Source organism: Pocillopora damicornis, chromosome 1 (genome assembly GCF_964200805.1).
Source record: "Pocillopora damicornis chromosome 1, jaPocDami1.2, whole genome shotgun sequence".
Lineage (NCBI taxonomy): Eukaryota > Metazoa > Cnidaria > Anthozoa > Scleractinia > Pocilloporidae > Pocillopora > Pocillopora damicornis.
In genome coordinates this window covers 28489224-28506067 of record NC_142670.1, presented here as the reverse complement: position 1 = coordinate 28506067, position 16844 = coordinate 28489224, and the positions used below count along the sequence as shown (strand labels likewise).

The following is a 16844-nucleotide window of genomic DNA, read 5'->3' as shown; positions in this document are numbered from 1 at the left end:
AACAGACTCCGCGGCATCCCTTTGACTGGAAGCTTTATAGTTTTTTTGAAATATTCTCAAAAAAGACACCTTTAGGCACCGGTCACATTTGAGCACAATTGGGTAATAGTATTGTCGGTGCGTTACGCGATGTACATTTGAAAATATCGGTATTTCAGTGTACAAAAAAAATTACCGTAAAATCCATATCCAATGGTAGAAATTCGTGGAAGTCCTTTGAATTTGAAACCGAGATAGTTGTGGTTGAACATCCATTTCTAATTCCTAAAATGTATCAGAATCGACCAGACAGGTGCTTCATTTCAAAACCTCGCTTAGAGAGAAAACACAGTTCTCCGCCTTTACTAAACATAGGTAATGTTTTATCACATAGAGACAACCTTTCGGCGCTACTTACGAAACAAGCTCTAAATAGACACTTAAACATTTAAACAAACAATTGCAAACCACCGTTTAATTTTACTGAAGTGCCGACGACTAATTAATTAAGCTTACGGCACACACTCACCTACACTCGAACTGTAAAAATATTAAATCACGTTTTCCCTACAATCCTGCTGAAATAGTCTCGTTTCGTATTGGGAAAAAGTGTTGAGGAAAATTTTACGTACTTTTCAGATTTTTCTGCAACACACTTACTGGTCAACACGTCAATGAAAACGAATTTTAAACTTTTTTTACCTTACAAAACGTTAGTCCCGTGACCATCTTACGGGTATGTTCAGCTTTATGTTTTCCTCAGATTTTTTTGGTACTACCTGAATATAAAGTAGGCCTAATTGTCTTGGGACTGCTGCATCTTCAAATTCCGTTGTCCATTTAACGTGCATGTTGAACGCAGCGTAAGCAACGGCACAATTAGATATACACAAACCCTTTACATCTCTTGTTTTTACGCTGCAAGATGGCAAAATTTGAAGCAGCACATTTACGAATCTATACAAAAGAATATGGTTGAATTTGTATTTACAAAATATATTTTTTACTTATCTCACAGGTTGCTGGAAGTTACGAAATATTCAGGACATCTCTGGCAAATGAAACAGGCTCTAGAGTAACAAGGGTGAACAACACGCCTCCAGAATGTGCGAAACATTGCGTAATATTTTATCATGTCCTTTCCTTCCCATTGATTAATCATACGATGTAGTTTTTCGTATTTATAGTCGGGAGAGTGTGCATATAAAAGAGGAACAAATGAACGAACATTATAATGTTCGTTATCATCGTACCGACCATCGCTATCGGCTTTGTGATGTCTGTGGCGAGACCCTTTATGTTGTCTTTTACCTGGAAGTGTGTTTTGACTGGCAACATTTCTTGCCGCCTTTATCAGGGCATTAGCTAAAGCCTTTCCAACTGTATTTACAGAATACTCATTTCTACTTGCGTTGGACCTTGAAGCCCGAGGGGGAGCGTCTTGTCTCGTCACAGTGGGAACCACTTGATATAGCGGCACTGGAGGACCGGAACGTTGTGGTGGGTTTGGTGGCGGTGGTAACGAAGAGGCGGGAGGTGCAGGGGCAGGAGCAGGGTTGGGGACCTGCCGCATGCTAGGTTGAGCCTGTGACAGTGCTTGCGACAACGCTTGCACTAATCTATCATTACTGATTGGTTGAATACCTTGCTGCATGTCTTGTGCCAAGGCTTGTACAAGAGCAGCTGTTAAAAGGTCTGGCGGCTGGTTTCGCGCCTGAGCTTGAGTTGCAGCGAGAGCCAAGGCAGATGCAAGGGCATTCGGCTGAGACTGGGTCATGGAAGAGCGAATGGCATTGGCAAACATTCCGATTAAACCATTATACAGAAGGGGATCATAGCCTGTTTGGCCAATAGAGGAGAGGACATTAGGGAACTGTTGGATACCAGGTAGCGAAAGAGGGGAGGGATACATGAGTGATGAAGGGTATTGTAATTGTTGGTTGAGTGGGGAAGCGTACGAAGGCAAAGGTAAGCCTAAAGATTGCATTAATGGTGACTGCAAACTGCCCATGCCTCCGGGATATAAAGACCCTCCCTGTGTCATAAGCCTATTGTTTAAGAGAAGAGGAGAAACTGGATTTAACGAAGGTAGTCCCATAACAGGGTTGGACATTAACATGTTATTTAGTCCTCCCATTGGTGCCGCAGGTGCTGACGAGGACACCGTTATTGCTGCCGGCGGTGATGCGGCTATAGTCACTTGTCCAGGTGGAGCAGCAAAATTTTGTGACGAAGGTGTGGCAATAACGGTTCTGGGTGGCGAAGCTTCAGCCAAATACACTGCAGGGGCGTAAACGGGGGCTGGAGGTGATTGCACCATTGGTTGTTGATACATTATAGGAGCCGGTGGTGGTGCAGGAACAATTACGGGAGCTGGAGCTGGAGCCGGTTGAGGCTCTGGTGGAGATGCAATTATGTATTGTGGTGGGGGAGCTGGCACTGGGGGTGGAGGAGCAATAATGTATTGTGGTTGTGGCGGCGGTGAAGGAGCAGGTGCAAGGGCATACTGGGGTTGAGATTGTGCTTGAGCAGGTTGTGCCATTACTATTTGAGGTTGTTGACCGGCTGGTGACGCTTCCGAGGCGGCAGGCATTTGTGCAATGATTATTTGGGGAGAAGGCTGTGGGGTAGATTCTGCGGGAGCGGGCAAGGTTTGAGCATAAATCACGCGTGGTGTTGGTGACATCGGTACATTTTCATGTTGTTCAGCCTCAGCCGTTTCGCCGTTATCCCCAATCTCAAGATTTAGATTGATGTTGGCAGGAACTGGTGGTGTCCCTCTTTTAAGTAAAGGGTTTTGAGACTGGATGTCTATGATTTGTGGTCGTGCAGGCGGCGGTGGAATAGGTCGTGGGGTTGGCGGCGCGGGCTGCGGTGTCGGAGGAGTGGTTGGTGGGGTTGTTGGCAGAGGGGTTGTTATCGGGGGTAGGGTAGTTGGAGTTGTTAACGGTGTCGTGAGCGTCGTGGGTGTTGTTGTGGGTGTAGTAGGCGTTGTTGGTGTCGTAGGCGTTGTAGGTGTCGTGGTAGGTAACTTCTTTGCCGTTGGTGCCGCAGTTTCAGCTTCCTCGTCCAGTTTGAAAGCCTCATCTTTAGTGTTTATTGTATTATCAGGTGGCAAAACAATGAAAGGCTCATCGTCTACCACTGGTTCATTGTTGGAAATCTGTTTTTTATACAAGTTTGGGTCGTACCAAGGATGTAGGCCTAGGAAATGTCCCCAATAGGGCTTTCTCGCTGATGGTAGGTAAGTTCTTTTCCAAGTGAAATCTGTTAGTAGAAGAAAAAAACAAAACAAAAATTAGTTGTGATTACTTTTGGTTCCTATGGCCTGAGATGAGCTAGGGTATTGCTTGTTATCCAATCGAGGATAGCCCATCAGCCTTCGGTCTTTTTGACAGGTGTCCTTAACGTTACTCACCCGGTTGGACAGAAGCAGCATCATGTACCTTCGCCCTAAACATAAAAATACTGTGACACCAAGAATTTTTGTACATTGCAGTACAGACGGTATACCTTAAATTGGCTATAGCGGTCTGAATTTTACCTTATCGGCCTTACAAATGCGAATTTTCTGGTTCTGACACAATAATATGGCGTCGATTAGTCGGATTGTTCATGTCGACAATAGTGTATCAGGTGAAACATACATAGACTGGCCCCGTGAGTAGCATAAAACAATTTTTTTAAAATTAGAAACGAATATAATCGTCTTTGTGTGACCTCGATCGGTTTACGTGTAACATGAATATGTTGGTCACATGTGATTAAAAATGTAATTCCTTGATTATATGCACCTTACCATTGGATCTTCTTGGCTTTGTTTCACCAGTGTGCAAGGAAGCAATTAGATTCCTTTTGTGATTTAAAACTGTCGTAATGAAATAGCCATTTGTATCTTTCATGGGTCTGACATTTTCATTGTCTATGGCTCTTTTGACTTGCGGGTCACCATCTCCGTGTGAAGCTCCGGCCCACTTGTCGGTTCTCCGTTTTAAAGTGATTGTCTTTAGGTGTGCGGTCTTCCTGTTATGAAAAGCAGTTCCTTCATGTATCGTCACCATGAAGATGAAAATAGAGACACATAGCATCACAAACTCTCTCACATGGAGGGCATATAAACGTTTCATGTTGCCCCCGGCGAATTCTTGGCCCTTTTCGCAATCATTTCGTCCCAAATAAGGCAAACAACATCCTCACCACAGGTCCTTGATATTTAAGATATACAGAGAAGTAAAATATCTATCTTAAAACGATAAACATCACTGGACTGTTACTAATTTTTCCATCGGAGTCTTGTTTTACTTAGAGTACATAATTAACCAACTTTTCGTTTAAATATTTATGTCACGAAGCAGAAAACTAGTGTTTGAAAGACTAGCAGGTTTAATCAGGTGCTAAGTTACCATACGCGCAGGATTTTTATCCAAAAACGCTAATTTTAGAGGTTATCGTAAATGCAGTTTTTTCTCGGAAATAGGTACCTTGATAACAATGATAACTTCACTTTTGAGATCGTATTTAACTTAAATAAAGACATGCTAACTTATCATCACAACTCAAAAAGTTGAGTCGACTTTCCCGATCGTGAGTTATAGGGAATAAAAAAAAACTCCTCTACAGGTTGAATCATCAGCCTCCCTCCAGGTTCGCCAACGGGCTTTAAAACGCCTTCTCCCTATTGTTATAATAACGGAAAAAAGGTGTAATTAAACGAGCCTAATTAAGCTACCCAGTGTGATATTATTGTTCGTATTTGGTATGTAAGCATGCAGACAAAAGGAATTGTTAACTTTTATTTAAGTAAATATTTGTTCGACTCTTGGAGTCCTGGATAACACATTCACCCCATTAAGAGAATTCCGAAGCTCCTAGTTGACAGTTTTATGAACAAAAGCTTAACTACAGAAAGTATTACTAATAGCGCGGGGTGACCTAATCGTAAACGACCAAAACTCTCACAGTGATTTTATCGCCCAGGAGATGAAAACCTAAAATTGCAGGGGGGAAGTTCAAATGGTTAATTCGGTCACACCTGCCCAATTCGGACAATAAAGCGACCAGCATGGAAACGGGTGGTGCTGAATATTAAATTTTGCCGTTCTCCTATGTAGAAGTAACCACAAACAAGATACTCTTTCTTTCTTTCTTTCTTATTCGTTTAAGTCTCGATATATTTAAGCGATGAGATTTGCCTTGTTTTGCGTGTCCATACATTTGCTTTTTCTGGGTCATGTGATAGCAAGGGCAGCACAATCAGTGAGACTTCAAAGCCGCCGATTTAAGTCGTCACATCGAATTCATTCAAGGTTATACAGTCATGGAAAGAATCAAATTGACAAGAACAACAAGCATGGTATGTAAGGCGATGTAAAAGTTAACAATAATACATTCGTATGTTTAGTCAGTGACATCATGAACTATTGAGTGTATTTTTATTGTTTTTGAACTTAAGAATAAATAAATCTTATACTAAAAGACAGCTCACTCTTGACAAGAGTCTGCATTCCGTTAGGTAGCGATCTCAAGACGATATTTCTATTTTTGCACTCCAAATGTGATTTTCCTTTATAAGCATGACTGTTAAGAATAATTGCGACTGATAATCGCAGAGTTTCTTTTTTTTTTTTTTAATTTTAGATGACCTCGTTACACCAACATTGTCTTTTTTTTTTACTTAAAAAAGGGGTCCATGTTGTTATTCTGATCCAAAAAGAGCCGTCATTATCCTTTCATTATTAATTCCCCTGTGGTTCCAAACCACTGGCAAAGATAGGTTTGAAATACATTGAACTTAGTTAAACTTCTTTCCCACCTGTATAAATTTCTTTAAAATTTCATTTGTTTCCTCAGGATTAAAAAGAATCTCTCCTTTGAGGCGACAGTGCTAATCACATGTTTTTAAGACCGACCTATTATACATGGCTTGAGATAAGCTGACTTATCCCTTTTTTTTTTACAGGGCCAGGAAGTGTACCAATGAATGTGAGGCATAGACATCTTTTTCATTCGATATTTAAGCACCGCAAAAAGTTCTTAAATGCTAAAGGTTCCCCAAAAGAAGTGATCGTCAGGGTGAATGGACAAAATGTTTATTCCAGCAAAGCTCAAGGATCAAACTTCTCCATCAATGCTAGCGTACCAACGACTTCTCCTCCTCCTCCTCCTCCTTCGCCTCAAACACACAATATCAACCTCCACATTAACCTTACTAGACCAGTAAGCCCCCCTGGGAGACCAAGTAACCAGCCGATTATTATAGCTCCCCCACCAAGGCCACAGCCAGTTGTAGCTATAGTTCCTCCGATGGCATCACAACCTGCGCCAGTACAAGTTCAACCCATGGTGGTTCCTCAAGTACAACCTCAAGTACTACCACTTCCTGCTCCCACCACTGCACCAGCGCCCCCTGAAAAGAAGGGCCAATCAAGTCTCAGTAAAATATTACTTACGGCTGCTTTGTTGAAGACTCTATCGGGAGGAGACTCTTCTGAAAGCGCAACACAAGGATTTCCATCATTGATGCAAAACCCACTTGCCTCTAATGGCTATTCCCTTAATTCTCTGCTCCCGGGTACTTCAGGTGTTGCTGCTTTGCCATCAATAGGGAATCTTCCTCTGGGCTATCCTCAGATTGCGACTCAGCCCGTCGGAAATCCCTCATTGGGATATCCTCAAGGTAATCTCCCAGTATTAGGATACCCAGCGCAAGCTGTTCCACAAACAGGGTCACAAGCCTTGGGATATCCAGCAACGTCAAGCGTCCTAGGAGGCCTTAATGCGGCAAAACCTGGTGTCATGGGATATCCAGCCATTGGCACAAACATGGGATATCCAGCCGTTGGCACAAACATGGGATATCCAGCCGTTGGCACAAACATGGGATATCCATCCACGGGAAATCCAGGCATGGGATATCCCGCTGTAGGGAATCCAAGCTTGGGATATCCTGCCGTTGGGAACCCTAATGTGGGAAATCCTGTTGTAGGAAACCCACATTTGGGCTACCCTGCAAGGGGTGTCCTGCCGGGCGGTGTAAACCAGAACGTAAGGTATCCTGCCAATTGGAATCCAAATAACAGGTATTTAGACGACAATAAGCAAAACAGTGGAGGTCCTATTAGTGGCAATCAAAACTTGGGCTACCCAGGGGGAGCTAATCAAAACGTAGGGAATCCATCCGGAACCACCCAGAACTTGGGTTTTCCTGCTGCTGCGAGCCAAAATATGGATGCTGAACCAACGATACCAAACTTTCTGAGTGGGCTAGCTCCTGAACCTTCTGCTAGCCCTATTGAGGCTAACAATCCACCATTACCTGGTCCATCACTTGGTGTACAATCAAATGCGCCAACCGCTACTGTGCCTCCTCCAATATCTTTTAATGCCCTATTGCCTGCGAATGCGTCGCCTGTTGGTACCGCTGGTGGGAACCCTAACCTTGCTCAAGGTCAGGGCCAGACTGACACTTCAGAAACACCCGTTGTGCAGCCTAATGTAGGAGCAGCAGGGACACCTGGAGTAGTGACAGGTCTCTCTCAAGCTCAAGGCCAGGGCACTGGCACAGTTCTGCCTGCAACAACATCAGCAGGTGTTCCAGGATTTGATCCGAGTTTGTGTTGGTGTGGTTGCGAGCCGACGTGTGCTAATCCGTGTGACCTGTGCAATAGTAGCAGAGAGAATAGTTATGGCAACATTTTAAATCAGTACAATACTGGCTCAATAAATCCTTCCAATGGACGGAAGAAATAATCGTTCGTAATCAGCAGAGGCTTCCTCGCAATTTTTGTAAGAGAGTTAGAGAGAGGTCTTCGTTTTCTTATATTGTATTATTCTTCATTGTCAGCAAGGCTGAAATGATAAGTAGTGGAGACCTGAACATGAAAGTGTATTGTTAATCTCACTGGCATTTCTGATAATTGACTTAATATATTGGTATGCGGTATGTATTGGTGCTTGGTTAGTAGCTCGAAGTTAAATTGTCTTTGAGAGAAAAAGACCAGATTGGCGCCAGATTTCCTCTCATGAAAGGTGGAAATAAACAGTAGCTCAGAAAATTTTATTCCATTTTACGACAGCAATGAGGTTTTAAAATGGCTAGGATAAAATTGAATCAATGCACGATTCAACTTAGTTTAGTTTGAGGGTCCCCTATCAGAGTAGACTGCTCTTGTGGTTACTGACGTTTGAAAAGCTTGTTACTTAGCAACTCACCTTCCCACTTACTTAGTCAGAGAACAAAGTGAGCTGTGCTTAATGGGATGGCAAAATATATCACGTCGGGCTAAGATGATGGGTCGTCATTGGCACCTTTCAAGTTTCTTCGTTCACAGACTTTGGTGCTAGATAATTCTTTTGCATAGAGATACATTTTAAACAATTTGTATTAAAAAGGCTTTTTTATTCAACGTTCATGTTGTTCTGTGATAATTGTCCTTGTACATTCTGTTTCAACAATTATCGTCGATAACAATGACAAAAGTCTCGACAACTTGAGCTGCAATTGTTATCGAAGTCAATGATGACTTCCGTTCCGGTTGGTAAATGTCACTCACCGGTACTGGTATGGGGTGATGGCTGTTACAACAAACGATCAACATGTTTCCATTGTTATCACCAGAATTTTTTTTACGGTTAATTTTAATAACCGCTAATGATTAAAGTTTTTGTCAATTTTTACCACGAAGGCTAACGGTTAACCCCATTGAGACCCCTGTTACCGAAATTAGTCCCCCTTTAGAACTAGCCTCGCCCTGAAGATCATATGATGCACTAGACTGTTGCTCCCACCCTCAGAATACTTACTAGGTCTGAACTGCACTGCACGAAAGTGCTTGAACCTGCCCTGGGCTGAAATTCTTATCACTCGCCGAAAATAGTCCATAAAGTTATCCAGGACAGAGGCTTTTCATTCACTAGACTTTTGCAATTCCATAAAATATTTTTTAATGCATTAGCAATTACTTTCCTCCGCAAAATGCTTGTGAATGGTTTCCTCCAACTAATTTGAAAATCTTTCAAAATAACAGTCAGTTAAGTGTATTGTCAAGACATCAGAACTATTCTTGAAGTAATCAATTCTAATCTACATCTTTTCCTTAATTTGCATTTCTTGCCACGCAAGTAGCTCAGGATATTTCAGACAAAGATGAAGTAATTCTAGAAGCGGTCAAATGCTATGACAAATTGATTGCATGCAGGGAAGAACTAATTTGTAGATGATCTTATGGACTCAGGTCATTTTTATGGCCATTGATTTGTACTGATTTTTTTGTTCAATTTCCTCCTTTCTTGTTGAACAAATAAGCATTATCGAAGCGCCTGTAACAATCAACGGGCAATTCATTACCCTGCTTTCTTTTCATAGTCGTAAGAGGAAGTGGGATTCCATAACAATGGAAGTTTTGGTTTAAGAAACTTCCATCACGACTCATCCAACGTCTTAAAGAACCCCAAGCTGAATCCACCAGTTTAAGTTACAAACTTTATTTTATGAGTCACGAGAGAAAGGGAGATTACTTGTAAGCAGTCAAACTAATCCTCCCATATCTAAAAAAAAATGAAGAAAGGATCACTCAGGAACAATGCAAAACCAGTTTTGTCGACTGGTGTTTATAAATATTTGATTCATGGCGTTCGAGTTAAACGGGGCATTTACAGTACTTTAGTGCTAAGTAATAAAACATGGAAAGAAATAAGGTTTGTGACCCATAACTCATAGTATGAAAATCAAGGGAGAGGTTCTTCTGCTATGGCAAGTTCTGTGTGTACATTGGGTGATAACTCTGGCTGGATCTCATAGAAAAAACGGCCAAAGGTCACGAACAGAATCTGACGTGAAGGATAGAAGACACAAATTAAACAAATACTTTCTCCAAAGGAGGATAAATGGTAAGAGTTGAGTGGAAATGTTATCATGAACTATCTTTTTTTCTGTTGGTTGAAGTGTAACGGGAGTGGATATAGGATCTGAGCGAGACAAGGATGACCTAACATTAAGTATTAGGAAACTTAATCTTCCCATCCTTTACTTGACAATGAAATTGAACCGTGAAGCGCACGATCTGTAGAGACAGTATTTATTACATATATACAATTAAAGGCTGGAAAAATAACAGACGGTGATTGAAGTTAGAATCGACCCTGTCGAATGTGATATTATCCGTGAAGTGTTAATTTGGCCCAGCCGTGGTTGACGTGACAAAAAGTTGCCGAAAAATGAAAACAGATCATACGAAAAGGCTGTTTGTATAAATTTTTCAGGATGTTTTGACTTTGTGTGAGATGAAGTGAAAAATGGTCGTTTCCTGTTGATGAGGTATTGGGTTTCAATATCAGTAACAAAATCAATGTTTGCACAAATTTGGTTGCAACTTCAATTCAGATATGCCTTTGGTATCGAAATGACGACTGAAATCTGCTGCAGCGCGTGCTGTTACACTGCGCTTTAACGTGATTTGATATTAAAACGCTCGACCTTTAAACTTAGAAGAGACAGTCAAATGAACTACATGCCACCAATCAACCTGACTTTAAGATCATACTAAGGATGAAAAATGTATTCATTTATTATTTCATACAATTCATTGGTACATTAATTGAAATTCAAAAAGAGTGCTCACGACATAAATAAGAGGAAATATGTTAGATTACAAATAGCATATTACAAGTTCGAAAACTGCCTTCAAATGAGAAAAAAAGTAGACGGAGATCGTAGTTTTAAAAATGACTCAGCAACCTGACTGGACACGTGAAACGAACGTGTAATTAACGAGCATCCGCTTGGAAAGCCTTCGAATAGAAAAAAAATAATTTGAATCATATATGCATTCTTTGTAGCTTCCAGTAGTTTAAAATAGATCGCGATGAGATTGAAAAGAAGGCTGCGGGATTTCGTTATGTCAGGGTAGAGAGATTGAACATGGAATCGTCTTTGGTCCAATAATTTTCTTAGAGTTGAAAATTAAGTTATGATTTCAAGATAATTTTCAAAGGATGATATAAGAATCATTTGGCTTTCGGATCTTTTACTTCTGCCATAAAATGCGTGGATTAGTGACGTTCCGAATGACCAGGATTGTATTTTCAATCATTTATAAGAATGAACTAAGGTACCTCCTAATATGAGTAGTGCTCAAGTGTATTGTGGAGTTTTTACATCAAGTGATCTAACACTGGGGGGATGACCATGGAAACTCTTTAGATCATTATAGTACACTACTCTGAACTACAATCGTGTGGTCCCTTTTATTCGTGGTAGTCTGAGAAAATGCAAAGGACAATCGAGTATAAACTTTCAAAATGTAGTGGTGCATGGTTTTTTTTCCTCTCTACAACAATTTGGTGCATCCAACCCCGCATTTATAATCTTCTCAATTAGTAAAGAATTTTGCATCAAGGCTGTGAAGTGTCGCTCGGAGTGATTCAAAACCTATATCAATTGTTTGTCAAAAATGACTAAATAAATATATGTATTGATGTTACCATTTTACTACCAGAAAACAGTAAGAATTGTGGTTCAGGAAATTGAGCTGGAGAGTGTAAGGGTAAGATAGAATTAGGACTAGAGCCACGTGTTTCAGAGCAACATTTTACACCGAGAACATGTGCCGTAAAGGTGAAAGAATTCTAACTCAGATCCTTCTATTTTAGGATCTCTTCACCATCCGCTTAATCATCTAGGATCCATCAGGCGATCTTTTATCAGGCGTAAGGTACACATTAAGGGTGCACCAAAAGGTGTTATCGTGACCATAAATGGGCAAAGAGTTGACCCAAATACTGGCAGCACAATATTACCTATACAGCCACCTCAGCCAGCACCCCAGCCAGTACCACTACCAGGTCGGAATGTTCCCATTAATGTTCATGTTCACGTACATAAAAAATATAACGATGCCAACATCATTGGTCAACGTAAGCAACCCATTATAATCACTGCAACCAATCCTTATCAAGCTGTGAGACCAATTGTGATTCCGATGCCAGCACAAGTGCAAGCTCCACAGCCCATTATATTACCTGCTCCATTACCTCCTCGTCCGCCTCCGGCTGTCCTTCCAGCGCCTGTTCCATTACCTTTACCAGCACCTCTACCAGCACCAGTCGCCATTCCAGTTCCAGCTCCAGCTCCAGCTCCACCTCCAGATAAAGAAGACTCAAACTTTGCAGAAATTCTTCAAACAGCTGCATTACTTAACACTCTAAACAAAAAAGAGGAAAGTCGCCCAAAAGTTATACCAGTTGTTCAGCCAGTAATTACTCCAATGGCTTATCAGCCTGGCAGAAATCCAGCGCAGGGATATCCAGCGCATGGAAATCCGAATCAAGGATATCCGCCGGATGAAAATCCAAATCAGGGATATCCGGCAGGTGAAAATCCAAATCAGGGATATCCGGCGGGTAAAAATTTGAATCAGGGGTATCCAGCGGGTGAAAATCATAACCAGGGATATCCAGCCGGTGGTGGGAATCAAAATCAAGGATATCCAGCAGGTGGGAACCAAAACCAAGCCACAGCTGGAAAAGCTCCAGTAGGAGGTACAAATACTCTTTTTGGACTATCTGGAATCCTGCCTTTGTTGCTTCCCTTCAATTGTAGATGTGGATGCGAAAGAAGGTGCCCGGACCTTTGCAACCTTTGCAAAGACGTCGACGAGGAAATAATTGACACATTAGACTGTTGTAAGTCAATGCCATGTCCCTGTGTAAATGCCGCAGCAGGCACACAGCCTGTAGGGGCAACTGCAACAGGAACTGTGTCAGCTCCCAGTGGGAGTGCCGTAGTTCCTCAGCTGCAACAAGGTGTTGTGCAGCCGGCACCAGCATCAACCGTAAACCAGATACAACCTATGCAAATCTCTAACGGTGCTACTGCCCTTGCAGCTCCCCCCCAACCTGGTCTGGTGCCACCATCGCAGCCAGCTTCAGCTCCACCTCTCCCTTCATTATCTGTATTACCTGGACCTCAGGCTCCCGGTGTATCATCGCAACTTGCATCAGCACCACCTCTGCCCTCTCTAGGGCGGCCAGCCTCAGCGCCTCCTCTCACTTCATCATCTGCATTACCTGGACCTCAGCCACCTGGTCCAGCATTACAGCCAGCTTCAGCGCCCCCACTTCTGCCACTTGTTCCTACATTACCACAAGCCCCTAATCCTCCTGTTGTTTCATCGCCTGGAACTCAGTCTTCTGGCACAGCATCTCAGCCGTCCGCTCAAGCACCTAAACCTTCATCATCTGGTTCTGCTCTAGCGCCTGCTGTTCCACCCCCACTCCCACCCAAACCAGAAATTTCTCCTCCGAAAACAACCTCATCAAAGCCAGGTCGGGTCCCGGCTCCTGTATCCCCTGAAGCTGTTCCACCACCTGAGCCAGAAATTCCAGCTCCAGGTCCTCCTGGTTCGACTGTCCCACCTAAGCCGGAGATTCCAGGAAAAGGGATAAGTACTGGAACGAGTACTGAACCGCCTGAGAACGAAAATACTGCACCTGAATTAGAGCCACCTCCCACTGATACAGGCTCTCCAGGTCCTGACAATTCAAAGACTCAAGGTGAGTTAGTTGCTCCTCCTCCGGACAACTACGGACCCATCGAGATACCAACAGTTCCAGTCTTACCGGGTGAATCACCAACCACTGGTGAGTATCACGTTTAGAGAAATTATAAGTAAAACCGTCTTTGGAGCAGGCACGTTTCTTAAACATAATTTTAAAACCGTTGGGACGTAAAGAATGTTATATTTGCAGTATCCTTTTTGAAGAAAACTGCGTTGAAAGATAATCAAGGAAAATTTTAGCAGACGTAACTTCATTTTATTGAATGGAAATGAGGAAAGGGTCGAATTTGACGCGTGAAATGTTTCAAAGAAGAAAAAAAGCATAGTTGGATCTAATGATCTACTATCCTTTTTAGTTGATGAGTGATCGAAATGGAATGCTCTCCAAATTCTTATCTGTTGGATGGTTATTTCTACAATAGACTCCTTGAGAAGTTTACTGACAGCTTTTCGTACTTTTTGAAAATATGTTGTTGCTTATTTGTAGGTCTCTATATAAAAATGTTCTCTTTGTGCTGATTTAAATATATTTATGTAGAAATGCTGGAATGCTTTGTTAAGTGTTTCCATTATCTTTTGGCGATTTTCACTGTCGACTTCAAACCTGAGTATATCACCTTTAAAGTCTAAATCAAGCTGATGGTGTGCTTGACTGGAAACAGTTTCGAGATGTTATTCTCTTCCCTTATGTGACATTCAAATCTATTCTTCCCATTTCCCAGGTCCTTCTCAAACTACAAGTTATCCTGTTGGTCCAGGGCCACCTGGCGCGAATCCAGCACCTCCTAGTTCATCTACCTCTTCCACAAATCCTTCGCCCCCTCTCCCGTCATTGCCACTCATGAAGAATGCATATCCAGTACCTCCTCCAGCCCCTCAGGTATTTATCATAAAGGAAAATAGCAATCCAACAAGAGGCCCAGAGGACAGTAAAAGTGCTGAGGCACTCAATAGTTTAAGCGAATCATTTGAAAGTGCTTTTAAAGAAGCGCTTAAATCAGAACGAAAGAAAATAGGAACATATAGAAGTCATGCTAAAGGGCATTTTAGTATTAAACCCGAGGAAGAAGACAATTGGAATACAAAAGACAGCGAAACAGATGATCAAGAGGAAGAGGAGGACGAGGAGAAGGTGCAGTCTCATGGCGGCTCTCGGAGAGATTTCACTGACAGGGAAGACAGTAAACTCAACGAGGATTTTTCTAACGATGATATAAATGATAATGGCAATGAAGATGACAGTAATGATGACGATGGTATTGATGATAATCATGATAATAATGCTGATTCTAATACTGATGAAATAGATGATGATGATCATAGCGATGATAATAGTGATGACGATGGCAACAATATTGATATCAAGGCGGAAAAAGAGCCGCCATACGACTTGGACCATCCTCGTCATTCTCATGCTCTACCATACTTCAGAGGAAATGAGCAACGATACGAGGGAAGACGCAAAATGCATCCGACAAATAAAGGAAGGAAGTATCTAAGACTTCATGATCGGCATCGAAATGGCAAACTACGCAATGAAGAGACGAGAGAGAGTGAGCTGTTGTATGGTCGTTCAGTCAACGGTGCTCTCAACAGTGATCGTAACAATGTTCATTCTCGCTATCACAGAAAGAAATTTCCATTATCTAAAACAGAAGAGGACAAGGAAATGTCACCAGAACATGATTCCAATTCAATCCATGTAGAAAATGTTCAATACAATCCATTAGAAAATACTGAAATTTCCCGCCTTCGTCATGGAGGTGCAAGTAGGACTTTCGAGAGCCCAAAGCATAATTTAAAATCTCCAGAATCCCCTGAGGAAAAGCACCATGTTCCTTATAATCATGATAGAATCAAATTTCGTCATTTTCAGGACAAAGGCTCAGACAAGCATGCAGGCCACGATAAAGAGGGTGACCACACCTTCATCAAGGAACATCATGGTCATCATTTGAGCCATTCAAAAACTGCAATGTTACCTGAAGATGAATTAACTGAAGAGTCAGCCTCTACAATTGAAGAAACTAGTTATTCAGGGCATAATGAGAAGGTTAAATCCTTGAAGTCATTGAAGAATTTCTTAACTTATACACACTACGCGAAAGGTGCGTCTCATCACCTTGTAGAAGACACTCGCACTAAAGACAAAAAAACTCCTCTTGGTACTGTGGAGTCATTTAAATCAGGCAATCATAGGCATTTTAGCAAACATAGCAAATCAAAACAGGAAAAGGACATTGCAGAGGATTATAGTGAGAGTTCGGGTAATGAATCTGGTCAAAATTATAACAGTGGCGATTATGAAGATATTGGCAGCTAGGCAAATTTAAGCACATCGTTTAAAAATAAGGTTTCTTGTAATAATCTAGACAACTGTCACTTTAAATAAAAAAAAAGTTTTTTCTTTCTTTCTCTGGCTGAATTTATTTTGTCTCATTTTAGTCATGGGAGGGCTTTTTTATGATGTGAATCGCAAAATGCACATGTAGGTTTTTCCTTAGCTTTCGATTAGGTTTGCTTTTTGTGCGAGAATATTACAGCTGACTGTTTTCAACAGTTGTGGGCTTTCAAAGGATATTCATATCGACCTTGCAATTACGTTATATGTCTTTTTAGACGGGACACGTATCGAGTAAAGAGATGAAATTTGGGCCAGTTCACATGGAGGTAGAGGACTTCAGGTAGGTGAGGTAACCCAGGTTGAAGTTTCTTTAGAGGTTACTGGCGCACTTGTAAGTGCAACATGAGCGTAACCCCGGCTTGGCGGTTACCCCACCTTCACACGTTTACATTGCAAATCGTGACCCTGGCTGTCAGGGTTATCCTACCCGGCAGACCACGCAACCAGCCTGGCTGGGTCACCCCACTTATCATGTAAACGTGATCAAGATAAAATAAGAGATGGTATGGACAGGCGGGCTACCCCAACTAGGCGAGTCACCTCATTTACCAGGGGTCTCCCACCTCCTTTAAAACAGGCCCTTAACAAATTTGTCCTTTACGGGGCATTGGTCATTTGCCTGTAGAATGCAGAGAACGAGGTATGCGCAGTTCGAATGAGGGAGAGGATTTACAGTACCGACTTTGAGTTAAGTTGTGCTGTTTTCCTGATAAAAGTAAACATGACGATTGTATTTTTTTTTCTCAGAGGGCACGGTAACGAATCCTGCAATCTGATTGGTTCTTAGCGCGGTCCGTATTTTCCTATCTCTACCACGGGCAATGATAACTCTTTCGTGAGTCGCCGAGTACATCCCTACCTTTGTTGCTATTTTTCATAAATGTATCTCGCTTTTCTGGCTAGGT

The 16844-nt window shown here is 42.0% G+C and overlaps 3 protein-coding genes across 5 annotated transcripts; 2 read left to right on the top strand and 1 right to left on the bottom strand.

Annotated features, from left to right (window-relative positions):
- Nucleotides 1-437: 437 nt before the first annotated feature.
- LOC113687157 (uncharacterized) lies at nt 438-4303 on the bottom strand. The gene is made up of 2 exons (XM_027204865.2): nt 3779-4303; nt 438-3246 (listed from the first exon to the last, which is right to left on the bottom strand). The coding sequence occupies exons 1-2, from the start codon at nt 4104-4106 to the stop codon at nt 992-994; spliced, it is 2583 nt and encodes an 860-aa protein (XP_027060666.2). The 5' UTR covers nt 4107-4303; the 3' UTR covers nt 438-991.
- Nucleotides 4304-5052: 749 nt separating this feature from the next.
- Nucleotides 5053-8384, top strand: LOC113687171 (uncharacterized). The gene is made up of 2 exons (XM_027204878.2): nt 5053-5332; nt 5939-8384. The coding sequence occupies exons 1-2, from the start codon at nt 5161-5163 to the stop codon at nt 7726-7728; spliced, it is 1962 nt and encodes a 653-aa protein (XP_027060679.2). The 5' UTR covers nt 5053-5160; the 3' UTR covers nt 7729-8384.
- Nucleotides 8385-9600: 1216 nt separating this feature from the next.
- LOC113687158 (uncharacterized) lies at nt 9601-15944 on the top strand. Of its 3 annotated transcripts, none has more exons than XM_089200203.1 (4): nt 9605-9867; nt 11629-12516; nt 12862-13617; nt 14258-15944. In XM_089200203.1, the coding sequence occupies exons 1-4, from the start codon at nt 9699-9701 to the stop codon at nt 15856-15858; spliced, it is 3414 nt and encodes a 1137-aa protein (XP_089056329.1). In that variant the 5' UTR covers nt 9605-9698; the 3' UTR covers nt 15859-15944. The 3 variants fall into 3 exon arrangements, with proteins under 3 accessions (XP_027060667.2, XP_089056329.1, XP_089056334.1); XM_089200208.1 differs by having other exon boundaries at nt 11629-13617; nt 14258-14415; nt 15412-15944; XM_027204866.2 differs by having other exon boundaries at nt 9601-9867; nt 11629-13617.
- Nucleotides 15945-16844: the final 900 nt, after the last annotated feature.